Raw genomic sequence first — 14,918 nt, 5'->3', positions numbered from 1 at the left:
AAAAGGCATCTAAAGACTCTCAGACCATGAGAAACAAGATTCTCTGGTCTGATGAAAACAAGATTGAACTCTTTGGCCTGAATGCCAAGCGTCACATCTGGAGGAAACCTGGCACCATCCCTATGGTGAAGCATGGTGGTGGCAGCATCATGCTGTGGGGATGTTTTTCAGAGGCAGGGACTGGAAGACTACTCAGGATCGAGGCAAGGATGAACGAAGCAAAGTACAGAGAGATCCTTGATGAAAAGGATTCAGTACCTCAGACTGGGGTCACCTTCCAACAACCCTAAGCACACAGCCAATACAACGCAGGGGTGGCTTCGGGACAAGTCTCTGAATATCCTTGAGTGGCCCAGCCAGAGCCCATACTTGAACCCGATAAGAACTTCTCTGAAGATAACTGAAAATAGCTGTGCGTTGACGCTCCCCATCCAACCTCACAGAGCTTGAGAGGATCTGCAGAGAACAATGGGAGGAAACTCCCCAAATACTGGTGTGCCAAGCTTGTAGCGTCATACCCAAGAAGATTCAATGCTGTAATTGCTAGGTGCTTCAAGAAACTACTAAGAGTCTGAATACTTATGTAAATGTATATTTTCGTTTCTTTTCCCCAGTTTTTTTCTTCAAAAATTTCGAAAAATCTGTTTTTTGGAGTATTGTGTGTAAACTGATGAGGGGAAAACATATTTAATCCATTTTAGAATATTGCTGTAACATAACAAAATGTGGAAAAAGTAAAGGGGTCTGAATACTTTCCGAATGCACAGTATGTTTGATACCAGCGCATGGCCGTGGCTGTGTGAGAAGCGCGTCTGTGTCTCAGAACTAAAACGAGATTCAAGTTCTGTACTTTCCGAATGCACTGTAGGTTACAATGTTGCGCAAACCTTAAGAGCATTCGACCCAACCCGAATGAACTCGGGGTCTTTAGGATACCTAATTAAGAGGCAATTCAAATGAGCTTTGTTCGCCTTTATTATATATTCACATGTATATATTTGTTATGATTATTTTTCATGCCACGAGAGGTACTGGATCCGGCCAAATAGGTCCTGGAACGAAACCGCCCAAAAAGGAGAGACGCCGGATCCGGTTCCAGCAGCATCTGGCACAAATTAAGTATTCTCAAACGAGTAAGTGTAGTAGGCTACAAGGAATGTGTGATAATATAAGCATCAATACGCACTAACGGGTACCGGTTGCACACACTCCTTTGTCAAAATTATTTCGAACAGTGTTTCCATCTGTAAGCAGGCTTGTCTCATTCTCTTGACATCCACACACTGGTGTAAAGATAATCATTTTGCGTTCCCACGTCAACAGTGCCAAACCGTGCGTAAAGACGCAGTAGGAAATATCACAGAGAAGTAAAAACTACCGAAAATGTTATCAACTCCCCCCCCTCCCCTTTCAAATGAACCAAATGGCTTGCGCACCAGGGTAACCCACTGGCAATCAATGACCCACCCTGAGCTTATCTTCCACTCCAGGTATTGTTAGAGCGTTAAAACAATTAGTAAAACAAAACACGTTATTAATACTATGCCTACTCCATTTAGACGCATATCGTCTGGTGTTACACATCATTTAGGTAGACTATCCATTGCATTCCAAAACGGGTTGCAGCGTTACAGTTAACAAATCCCATGGGTAACATACCTGCTTTGAGGATAAACCAGAACAAAGTTGTATAAGTAAGCAGCCGCATTCTTTCGATGGTGTCGCTTGGGAAGGACACATTAGACCTGGTGATGTTGCGAGCAGTGCACAGTCCATTTATGGATCCGACGAACGTCCATGGTACCCTCCTAAACGTTCAGTGCTGCGTACCTCTGATTCGACAGTGAGACCAGCCACGGCACTTGCCAGAGATAACTGGGAGGGGAGTGGCGGTCGCAAATGTACAGTGTGATATGATTATGTGTTTAATCCAGAAATGTTATGATTTTAATCAGATTTCCAGTGCAATTTTTTTTATCTATAACCAGGGGCAGACTGGGACAAAAATTCAGTCCTGGCATTTTAGTCACATCAGCATGACACATTTCAATTGATCTATTCTGACTGAGTGACTGACAGAGAGTCAGAACAGTTATCACTCTCTTTGATGATTGCATTGGTGACTCACAATCCTGGATTTGGTTTTATGTAGCAAAATGTGAAATTGTGTTTTTTAAAGTTTTTTATACATTGGATTAAAGTAGAGACTACACAATGGTATATCATACACTGCATTTGAGAAACAATGGAAAATAATTCCGCTTTGAAAGTTGATCAACTTGTAAACTCACTATTGAGAAAATCGCCTTTTAATGTTTTGGTATCTAGTGAAGAGCTCTTCTTTGTCTACACCCATTCAGCACCTTAAGCTTTAGCCCCACACATCTCATTTTGCTCTCGGAGCGTACACTTGATGCTCTGGCCGATGATTTGTTTACCTCTTGATAACATGAAAACAGCCTAACCAGCTCAGCTGGCAAGAATTTCATTACGCTTTTTTGCAGACGTTTACTAACACCGGCCATATTCTACGGGTGTTGTACGCACGTCAAGTAATGTTAGCTAATGAGCCAGCCAGCTAAAGTTAGCTAGTTAAACAACAATGAACAAAGTTCCAACACTGCCTAACATAAGGCGCTAACTAAAAAAGAAAACAGCTCTTGGAAACAAATCATAACGTTAGCTCGCTAGCTAACAACACATTTTAGCTTGAAATGAAACCACTTTCTGTCAAAATTAGAAACACAACATATCTTAAAATATATCTTACCTGTATACTGTACATCAACATGCATCATGGACGCGTGTCCCTGTCAGGAATGCCATACCACGGTTGTCCTTAGTTTGAAGATGTAATTCGGAGACAGGTGTTTTCTCCATCTCTTTAGCTATCATACTCCAATTCCACTGATTTCAAAACTTGATCCTCCAGAAAATGGAGAGCAACACTTATGCAGCTCCACTACACAATACATTAAAAAAAAACGTTCAACAGGATTACCAACACAGACTGAAGAGCTCAAATAGACAGACGTCTTCAATATGGCAGACCAAGTCAAACTCCTCTCTCAGCATGTACAGCCCACTCATTATCTCAGCCAATCATGGTTAGTGGGAAGGTTGTTCACTTTTTCTGTGGCTTTGGGATAGGGGGCAGCATTTTCACTTTTGGATAAATAGCGTACCCAAATTCAACTTCCTGCTACTCATGCCAAGAATATAAGATATTCATATTATTAGTAGATTTGGGTAGGAAACACTCTAAAGTTTCTAAAACTGTTTGAATCATTTCTGTGAGTATAACAGAACGTATGTAGCAGGCAAAACCCAGAGGACTAACCATTCAGAATTATTTATTTTTGAGGTCTGTGTCTGTTCAATGAATTCTCATGGGGCAATGATATTTTTTAGGCACTTGTTTGCAGTTCCTACCGCTTCCACTGGATGTCACCAGTATTTGGAATTTGGTTGAGGTTATTCCTTTGTGCAATGAAGAAGTACGGCCATCTTGGAAAAGGGTAACGCTGTTGAGAGTTGGGCTCGTCCTCTTTTGAAAACAGATAGACCCGTCTTCAATTTGATCGATTACTAACGTTTAAAAATACCTAAAGTTGCATTACAAAAGTATTTCGAAATGTTTTGGCAAAGTTTAGAGGTAACTTTTGAGATATTTTGTAGTGACTTTGCGCAAACTGGAAGCTGTTTTTTTCTGGATCAAACGCGCCAAATAATATTGGAGTGCCAACGAAGGAACAAAAGAAGCTCGTCAAAGGTAAGGCATGATTTATATTTATTTATTTTAATTTTATTTTATTTCTGCATTTTGTGTAGCGCCTGCAGGGTTGTAATATTATTTATCTTTTTGTTTACTGCTGTGCTATCATCAGATAATAGCTTCTTATGCTTTCGCCCAAAAGCCTTTTTGAAATCTGACATGTTGGCTGGATTCACAACGAGTGTAGCTTTAATTTGCTATCTTGCATGTGTGATTTCATGAAAGTTTGAATTTTATAGTATTTTATTTGAATCTGGCGCTCTGCATTTTCCATTGCAATTGGCCAAGTGGGACATTTGCGTCCCCCTATCCCAGAGAGGCTATTAACCAAGAAGGCTCGTAATGTAACAATGTTATTTATATTTACAGATGGTGCACAAGTTTGTTATTAAGGCACATGAAAGGTCACGTTAGAGAAGGCATTTTGATTAATTATTTTGTTTTACGTTCAAACGGCTCTCCTGTGAAGTTGTGACTTGCGACATACGCCAAGTTTCCTGAATCGGGTCACATTTGACTTTGAATGTGAATTTGCGCCTCCTCAGCTCAGCCAATCAGAAAACCGGACCTGCAAATCTTGGTAGGGGGGCCGGCCGTTGACTGCTGGTCAGCAAAATTCTCAATATAGATTATTATGACAACAGAGTAATTGCGCAAAAGTAATGAAAAAAAATGGCCCATGGGCCGCCGGACATGTCTTTAATTTTTATTTATTTTAGAGATTTTTTTTTTACCAGCCCACCCCAATAAAAGATGGTCCGGCACTTCTGGTATTATCTAGATTTGCCAAAAGCCAGTCTGCCGATGTCTATAGCTATTTTGTATGCCTTATCAGTATTCATGCATATGAACACAATGAGATATGTTTTTCCGTTATGATTGCATGGTTGTGTTGATTTTTTTGTGTAACATTTCTAATGTTGATTCAGGAGTTAAATTCACTCTGTAAGAGTGGTGTAAAAAGCACCCCAGTGTTGGTGTTGATAACCAGAGTTATTGTTTTACACTATGGAGAGTAAACAGTCCCAGCCAAAACCACACCCATCATTATCATACAGTGCCTTGCAAAAGTATTCATCCCCTTGGTGTTTTTCCTATTTTGTTGCATTTCAACCTGTAATTTGAATGGATCTTTATTTGGATTTCATGTAATAGGCATACACAAAATAGTCCAAATTGGTGAAGTGAAATGAAAAAATAACTTCTTTCAATAAATTCAAAAATACATTTTAAACGAGAAAGTGGTGTGTGCATAAGGATTCACCCCCGTTGCTATGAAGCGCCTAAATAAGATCTGATGCAACCAATTACCTTCAGAAGTCACATACTTAGTTAATTAAAGTCCACCTGTATGCAATCTAAGTGTCACATGATCTGTCACATAATTTCAGTATATATGCACCTGTTCTGAAAGGTCCCCAGAGTCTGCAACACCAATAAGCAAGGGACACCAAAGTTGTGGAGAAGTGCAGATCAGGGTTGGGTTAAAAAAATAAATATCCAAAAATGTGAACATCTCACAGAGCACCATTAAATCCATTATTAAGACATGGAAAGAATATGGCACCACAACAAACCTGCCAAGTGACAGCTGCCCACCAAAACTAGGAGGAGGGCATTAATCAGAGACCAAAGATAACCCTGAAGGAGCTGCAAAGCTTCACAGCGGAGATTGGAGTATCTGTCCATAGGACCACTTTAAGCCCTACACTCCACAGAGCTGGGCATTACATAAGAGTGGCCAGAAAAAAACATTGCTTAAAGAAAATAAGAAGAAGACACGTTTGGTGTTCGCCAAAAGACATGTGGGAGACTCCCCAAACATATGGAAGAAGGTACTCTGGTCAGATGAGACTAAAATTGAGTTTTTTGGCCATCAACGAAAACGCTATATCTGGCGCAAACCTAAACATCTCTCATCACCCTGAGAATTACATCCCCACAGTGAAGCATAGTGGTGGCAGCATCATGCTGTGGGGATGTTTTTCATCGTCAGAGACTGGGAAACTGGTCAGAATTGAAGGAATGATGGATGGTGCTAAATTCAGGGAAATTCTTGAGGGAGACCTGTCTTCCAGAGATTTAAGACCTTCCAGCAGGACAATGACCCTAATCATACTGCTAAAGCAACACTCAAGTAGTTTACGGGGAAACATTTAAATGTCTTATGATGGCCTAGTCAAAGCCCAGACCTCAATCCAATTGAGAATCTGTGGTATGATTTAAAGACTGCTGTACACCAGCCAAACCCTTCCAACTTGAAGGAGCTGGAGCAGTTTTGCCTTGAAGAATGGGCAAAAATCCCAGTGGTTAGATGTGCCAAGCTTATAGAGACATACCCCAAGATACTTGCAGCTGTAACTGATGAAAAAGGTGGGTCTACAATGTATTAACTTTAGGGGGGTGAATAGTTATGCACGCTCAAGATTTCCGTTTTTTTGTCTTATTTCTTGCTTGTTTCACAGGAAAGAATATGTGGCATCTTCAAAGTGGTAGGCATGTTGTGTAAATCAAATGATTCAAACCCCCCAAAAATCTATTTTAATTCCAGGTTGTAAGGCAACAAAATATGAAAAATGACAAGGGGGTGAATACCTTCGCAAGCCACTGTATTTCCCAGCATACTCTACAGCAGGTACATTTTTTAGGATTGTTTTTCAAATCTGTGTTTTTGCATGCACGTTGATTGAATGATTGATTCATCTTGATTGAGAGATTAATCTTGATTAATCAAAGACAAATATCACACATTTTTCTAAACAAATGCAATCTGTTAGTTAGATTTATTGCACCTGTTACTGAAATGGCTGTTCCGGTTTAAATGGTTTAGGTAGGCTCCTTTATCTATGTTCCTAACCCTGACTGTCATTCTGAATGCAGGTTGTGGGTGAATAAAAATGGCAACTGTTGGATATCCAATCTCTGGCTGAATTCCAATACGAATTACACATCACTTTGCCAGTCATCATAATGTGACTTGCAGGCTTGATGTGGTCCGTAAACTTGGAATTTCCTAACATCATTGTGTTAGGTTAAACTAGGCCATCAAAGTAAGGCCTTATGATATACTGTATGTAATGTAACGTTTTTATGATAACTTTCACCTATGTGCTCATTTGGTAAAAGCCACAGGCCTTTGAAAGCAAAGAATTCAACAATCATGTTTCTGTCACCAACAAATAATGTCATGGGTGGTGACTCGTCACTCGAAAAAGAAAAGGCCCACGGGAAATATGTAAATGAGGATTTACACCACACAGTGTTAAAACAACACCCAAAATGATTTACTGTAACAGTGCTTTTGTTGAACACTAATAGGAGTTACATTTAGATTAACACTAGTGTTGAATTGAAATAACACTGTGATAGTTAATTACCCTATAGTGTTAAATTTAAGTAACACCGTCAAGTGTAATGAAAGCAGTGTTGATTTTTTTACACTACATTAACACTCAAAATGTAACACTGTGTACTTTTTACACTATATAGTGAGACCATATGTTATCTGAGGTAGTGCTAAAATGAACTCTTAAGTGTTAATTTATCACTGCAAAATGTCCTGTGTATGTAGAAAGGGTCATAGTAGATAAGATACAGTACCTTTTTCTGCTAAGAGAAATCAGAAATAGTACAGCATGGTGCTCTTTCCAAATAAGAGTTTCAAACTGAGCTGCAATTTTCTCTGGAAAACCATCTAACACCCTGTCTCGTGCTGCTGAATTGCGCTCCACGTCGATTTACTTTTTCCAGGCTCCAAACTAGTTTTCACTAGATGGCTGTCTACACCTGCCCACATGTTCCTGTGTGAAGGTTAGCGACATCTTCACAAGGAACACTGTGAATGTATACTCTATGTCAACCTTCAAATGTTCCACCAGAATGTCAAGCCTATAGCCATTGCTGACCAGTCCAACATCGTTATTGCACTGTTCCTTTCTTTTCAAAATGGTTTGTAGTTTATTTATCAAACCTTTATTTACACATGTAAGTCAATTAAGAACATATTTTTATTATTAATGATGACCTTTCAAGAGATAGACAGACTTTTTTCTCCCTCCATCATACCCTCTTGACAGGATCAGAGGGCTATTGAGGAGTTGCTCTTGACCTAGGCTACTGAGTTAAGTAAATTAGCTTTATTTATTCCTCCATAATTGCCCATCAAGAGACTGTTAATTGTTAAGAATACCCTGCTTCATTAGAGCTCAAAATCTGTTAATTGGCCCCAGTAAGCCCAGTAAGTGGGGGATTACGAATACTTTAATTATGACTTTAAAAAATAAACCCCCTTGGGGGTTAACTGAAACAAGATCTTTGTATTTAGTTGAAAATAACATCCAACTCATTGTTACTAAGGGCTGGATTCTATCTCTATTGCCAAAGTTCCACATTGTACTCGATTAGCATTTAAAGACAATGTTCCCATGTTAGCAGAGACTGCGTTCCCTGCAAACTCTGCATATGTCGGCTCAATCGGAAATGACCTTAATATTTCAAGCATGCTATACATACCACTGAACTCCGGCGATTCACCGGTTTGTAATCAAGTAAGCTTGATCTCTCTCTTTAGGCTTAGAACGTTGCAGATTTTGTGAAATGTTTGTGAATTGTGAAGTTTTCTTGTCCTATTATACCTGTCATGAATGCCGATGAATGATATTAAAGCCAGCATTAAACCCGATCAGCATTAGATCTGCATAATAGAATGGTTGACATTTCCATTTCCGATTGAGCAGACATATACAGCGTTTACCGTGAATGTGGTCTCAGAGAACTCAGTAACATTGCTTTTAACCTCTTCAACCTATGGGGGCGCTATGTCATTATTGGATTAAAAAACGTGCCCGTTTTAAGCGCAATATTCTGTCACGAAAAGATGCTCGACTATGCATATAATTGGCAGCTTTGGAAAGAAAACACTCTGACGTTTTCAAAACTGCAAATATATTATCTGTGAGTGCCCCAGAACTGATGCTACAGGCGAAACCAAGATGAAACATAAAACAGGAAATGAGCTGAATTTTTGAAGCTCTGTTTTACTATCGTCTCCTTATATGGCTGTGAATGTGCTGTGAACGAGCTTATGCTCTCTGCCGTTCGTCCAAGATGTCTGCAGCATTGTGACGTATTTGTAGGCATATCATTGGAAGATTGGTCATAAGAGACTACATTTGCCAGGTGTCCGCCTGGTGTCCTTTGTCTAAATTGGTGCGCAATTCTCAGTAGCACTCATTTTACCATGTGATACAGAGGGAGAAGCACACTTCCAGGAACAATACATCATTGAAGAGATATGTAGAAAAACACCTTGAGGATTGATTCTAAACAACGTTTGCCATGTTTCAGTCGATATTATGGATTTATTTTGGAAAAAGTTCGGCGTTTTTATAACTGAATTTTCGTTTTTATTTTTGGTAGCCAAACATGACGCAGAAAACGGACCGATTTCTCCTGCACAAATAATCTTTCAGGAAAACTGAACATTTGCTATCTAACTGAGAGTCTCCTCATTGAAAACATCCAAAGTTCTTCAAAGGTAAATGATTTATTTAATGTTTTTGCTGGTTTTTGTGAAAATGTTGCCTGGTGATGCTAACTCTAAATGCTAATGCTAAATGCTAAATGATAGTTTTTCTATGGTAGAGAAGCATATTTTTTTAAATCTGAGATGACAGTGTTGTTAACAAAAGGCTAAGCATGAGAGCTACCATATTGATTTCATTTAATTTGCGATTTTCATGAATAGTTAACGTTGCGTTATGGTAATGAGCTTGAGGCTGTAGTCATGATCCCGGATCCAGGTTGGCTCGACGCAAGACGTTAAAAAGGTGCATAGCCAAAAAGTGCCGATCGTATTGAATCCCAGGATAACACTGTTACCCAAAGCTTGCTTAAGGCTCGATTCAATCCGCAATGCCAAAGCTCAGCGCTATAGCACAATTTTAATTTCAATGCAATTGTCCCACGTTCGCGGAGACTGCATTCACGGTAAGCACTTCATATGTTGGCTCATTCGAAACTACCTTTACATTTCAAGCGCCCTATAGCGCTGAACTTTGGTACGGATTGAATTGAGCCCAACCTTTGAGGCATTGGCTTGGACAGCAAGGACAATATCAGAAACTACAGTGGCTGAGAAAGTATTCACCCCCTTGGCATTTTTCTTTGAAGATGCCAAATAATTTGTTATTGTGAAACAAACAAGAAATAAGACAAAACAACAGAAAACTTGAGGGTACATAACTATTCACCGCCCCAAGTCAATACCTTGTAGAGCCACCTTTTGCAGCTATTACAGCTGCAAGTCTCTTGGGGTACGTCTCTATAACCTTGGCACATCTAGCCACTGGGATTGTTGCCCATTCTTCAAGGCAAAACTGCTCCACCTCTTTCAAGTTGGATGGGTTCCACTGGGTTTACAGCAATCTTTAAGTCATACTACAGATTCTCAATTGGATTGAGGTCTGGGCTTTGACTAGGCCATTCTAAGACATTTAAATGTTTCCCCTTAAACCACTTGAGTGTTGCGTTAGCAGTATGCTTAGGATCATTGTCCTGCTGGAAGGTGAACCCCTGTTGCAGTCTCAAATCTCAGGAAGTCTGAAACAGGTTTCCCTCAATAATTTCCCTGAATTTAGCACCATCCATCATTCCTTCAGTTCTGACCAGTTACCCAGTCTCTGACGATGAAAAACATCCCCATAGCATGATGATGCCACCGCCATGCTTCACTGTGGGGATGTGTTCTCGGGGTGATGAGAGGTGTTGGGTTTGTGCCAGACATTGTGTTTTCCTTGATGCCCAAAAGGCTCAATTTCAGTCTCATCTGACCAGAGTACCTTCTTCCATATGTTTGGGGAGTCTCCCACATGCCTTTTGGCGAACACCAAACGTGTTTGCTTATAAAAATAAGCAATGACTTTTTTTTCTGGTCACTCTTCCGTAATGCCCAGGTCTGTGGAGTGTAGGCTTAAAGTGGTCCTATGGACAGATACTCCAATCTCCGCTGTGGAGCTTTGCGGCTTCTTCAGGGTTATCTTTGGTCTCTTTGTTGCCTCTCTGATTAATGCCTTTCTTGCCTGGTCCGTGAGTTTTGGTGGGAGGCCCTCCCTTGGCAGGTTTGTTGTGGTGCCATATTCTTTCCATTTTTTAATAACGGATTTAATGGTGCTCCGTGGGATGTTCAATTTCTTTTTATAACCCAAACCTGTCTTTACTTCTCCACAACTTTGTCCCTGACCTGTTTAGAGAGCTCCTTGGTCTTCATGGTGCTGCTTGCTTAGTGGTGCCCCTTGCTTAGGTGGTGTTGCAGACTCTGGGGGCCTTTCAGAACAGGTTTTTATATACTGAGATCATGTGACACTTAGATTGCACACAGGTGGACATTTTTAAAACTAATTATGTGACTTCTGAAGGTAATTGGTTGCACCAGATCTTATTTAGGGGCTTCATAGCAAAGGGGGTGAATACATATGCACTCAACACTTTCTGGGCGTTTTTTAAACAAGTCATCTTTTTAATTTTGCTAAACCAGTTTGGACTATTTTGTTACATGACATCCAATTAGAAATCAATAGGTTGTAATGCAACAAAATAGGAAAAAAGCCAAGGGGGATGAATACTTTTTCAAGGCACTGTATCAAATGTTCAAATATACAACAAATAGACCTTCAAATAACATTGAACTAAAGGTCTCTGCCGGTTCAGATGCTGAAATGAACTATGGTATGACAACAGGATCAAGATGCGGAGAGAGACTTTTAAACCAATAGCAAAACCTTTGCTGCCCTGTACATTTTGCCTGTTGGAAAAAGAATCCCGGGGTTCATGCTGAATCAAGATCTATTCATCAAAGGGAAGGCATATGTCACAGTGACTTAGAGCCAGGACTTAAGTCATCTGACAGCTGTCACTGCTCAAGGTTAAAGGCACTTTTACCTTCAATGGATTCTTTAGAAGTTACAGTAGATCCACATTCTAAGACAGATTTGGGAGAAAAGACAGGTGAGCTTTCGCAAAGGTGAGATTCGAGTCACTGTGGTAATCAATTATTATTTGACCCATGGACTTAACTCTCAACAGTGGTGTTAAGGCAATGTGACAGCTTTGTAAGTCTGTTATGTACAGTATACACTGCAAGCAGATTTTGTACTTCCAGTATATTGCCAGTGTATGTACTAATACCCTCACAAACCACATTGACTGTTCACACACAGACATAAAATGCCTGAAATGACAAAGACAAAATGTAATACTCAACTAACATCAAGGCGGTGGCCCGTTCCTGTAGGTTCATGCTCTACAACATCCGCAGAGTACGACCCTGCCTCACACAGGAATAGGCGCAGGTCCTAATCCAGGCACTTGTCATCTCCCGTCTGGATTACTGCAACTCGCTGTTGGCTGGGCTCCCTGCCTGTGCCATTAAACCCCTACAACTCATCCAGAACGCCACAGCCCGTCTGGTGTTCAACCTTCCCAAGTTCTCTCACGTCACCCCGCTCCTCCGCTCTCTCCACTGGCTTCCAGTTGAAGCTCGCATCCGCTACAAGACCATGGTGCTTGCCTACGGAGCTGTGAGGGGAACGGCACCTCAGTACCTCCAGGCTCTGATCAGGCCCTACACCCAAACAAGGGCACTGCGTTCATCCACCTCTGGCCTGCTGGCCTCCCTACCACTGAGGAAGTACAGTTCCCGCTCAGCCCAGTCAAAACTGTTCGCTGCTCTGGCCCCCCAATGGTGGAACAAACTCCCTCACGACGCCAGGACAGCGGAGTCAATCACCACCTTCCGGAGACACCTGAAACCCCACCTCTTTAAGGAATACCTAGGATAGGATAAAGTAATCCTTCTCACCCCCCCCCTTTAAGATTTATATGCACTATTGTAAAGTGACTGTTCCACTGGATGTCATAAGGTGAATGCACCAATTTGTAAGTCGCTCTGGATAAGAGCGTCTGCTAAATGACTTAAATGTAAAATGTCATGTAAATGATAATGAGGTCGTAGTTGAACATTCCACCATAAGATGGCTTGATCACACCTTTTTGGCACTGATTCACTTATTTACCCTTGTTGGACGTTCCACTGTTTACTCACAGGAGCATTCCTATCAACATTGGAGTGCTACTACGGAGGGAATACAGGAGCACACCACTTCCCGGAGTTTCTCAGCCCCTCGTGAGAAGGCAAGTGTCAATAATTCAATGTACAGTACATTCCCATTGGTGCATGACCAGATTGAGGTGTGTATTTAAAGGCCATGGAAGCAACGTGTGATGTTTGTGTTTTTTCAGATCAGAGGGAGCAGGCGCTCAGCGCGATGCAACTTGAGGAAGAAGAAGGTGTGCCAAAATGGTTTGGGACAGAGATGAGGAAGGGCATCTTGCGAACACTGGAACTGAAAAAAAACGGAGCGGAGCTACGATGAAGTTTTGAAGGCGCATCAGAGGGATCAGCGGCAAAATCCGGACTGTTTCACAAAGTAAACAGGGAAGTGAAACGTTAAATGCCTGTCAAAGGACCAATATTGCTGTCTTTTAATCTCACTCCCTTTTAACGTACCTGCAATACCTGGCTCACTGCTTTTAAAAGGAAGGACAAATGCTTTTAAAGTATTGACAATTGATGTGGATTGGATTATTACTGTATCTATATTTTGAATACTGGACTGTTAGTGTTAAGAGGTAATTATCATGAGAGCAACAATTCCTCAACATTGTGAATATTGAGCCAACAGTTGAGAAATATTTGCTGTTCCTTGTTTCTTTGTGCCTCAGGCCCACACAGATGAGTGGACAGGACCGGAGTAAAACGAGGCTTGGGCTGGCAGGCTGCCAGAATTCCCTTATCCCCTAAAACAGGAAAACCTTTTTTTGTTGTTGTGTGTAATCGATTCCACGCTAAGCCCTTTAGTTTCCAATCTGCCAATTGTTTTAAATAAATGTTAATACTTTTTGCTGAACTCTTGCTTCCTTATGTTTCACGGTTACTGTGGTTCCCAACTGGTCACTAGAACTCTATTTTTTTTGCAGTTTTGCAGTTAACCGTCCTGGTGCTCCAAACCTCCACCAGTTGGCGTAGTCAGGTTTTTATGACATAACAATGTCCCCTGGTGGTAGCAACACCATAAGTGCTGAAATAGTTTATTTAACCCCGATGGGTTTTGGATAGAACATCGGACAAATGATCACATAGAGGAACATGACTGGCAATGAGTTCTGAGAAAAACAGACAGCTGAGGATGAATAGTAAAGAACATTGTAATCACCATACTTATGTACAGCATACAAATACTGGGTTTTAAGACATGAATACTAAAAAAATACAGTCGTCTTTCGAAGTGACTCTCCATTAATATGAACAATATCAAAACAAAGACGTCATGCTCTCACAACCAGTACCATGTCGGAAGACTTCCTTGACGCGTTAGAATTGCTTAAATGGCTAGTACATATGTATATTACTATACTCATAAAACATCAATTAACAGTTGTTCATATTTTCTTAAAAATAAATGCAATATTGCAACAATTAAAGGGTTGTCATGAGTATAAAGAGTGATATACATTTGTAAGTGTGCATTAGAGGAAAGCAGTGGTATTTCATAAGTATTTGTGGCATCCGTTCAAATTACTTATTTTCTTTGAAATTGTAATACTTTAATTGATCTGTTGGCAAAGATATTTCATAGTCGTCAATTAATGTTACACAATAGTTTATGTTTCATACATAAGGTTAAAAGGGCAATCTGTGATTGTATAGACTATAACTTAGAAATTCCTAATTAGCTTAGATCGAGTGTCATACCAAAATATAATCTTGTTTTACTCCATTGTTTAATTGTAAGCAAATACTGTACAGCCTCAAAACATGATTAACACAATAATTCGAATATCATATATGCTCAGTCCTTGCACACATATCTCTGTCTATGAATTTGAAAGTTGTTACATTTCTCCAGCCCCACACCTCAGATATTTGACCAAAACAGTAGCTCAGAAACTTTGTTTTTGTTGAAATGCAGATTGCCTCTTTAATGTCTCTTTATAGGGAGTATCAATCGAGACTATCTCCGTAGTCATATGGAAAATTGACCTGATATGTATCCCAATAGTTTTAGGGAATTTTTGGCTTTCTTCT

The 14,918-nt window shown here is 40.3% G+C and overlaps 1 protein-coding gene across 1 annotated transcript in view; it reads right to left on the bottom strand.

The window, feature by feature from the left end:
- LOC124043766 (ly6/PLAUR domain-containing protein 1-like) overlaps positions 1–1,824 on the bottom strand; it is a 41,269-nt gene extending 39,445 nt beyond the window's left edge. The window contains exon 1 of the mRNA XM_046362701.1: positions 1,660–1,824. Within this exon, the coding sequence (XP_046218657.1) occupies positions 1,660–1,708 (49 nt within the window). The 5' untranslated portion in view covers positions 1,709–1,824. The remainder of the gene's footprint in view (positions 1–1,659) is intronic.
- Positions 1,825–14,918: the final 13,094 nt, after the last annotated feature.

This window comes from Oncorhynchus gorbuscha, linkage group LG09, assembly GCF_021184085.1.
Source record: "Oncorhynchus gorbuscha isolate QuinsamMale2020 ecotype Even-year linkage group LG09, OgorEven_v1.0, whole genome shotgun sequence".
Taxonomy (NCBI): Eukaryota; Metazoa; Chordata; class Actinopteri; order Salmoniformes; family Salmonidae; genus Oncorhynchus; species Oncorhynchus gorbuscha.
This window is presented reverse-complemented; position numbering and strand designations above follow the sequence as displayed.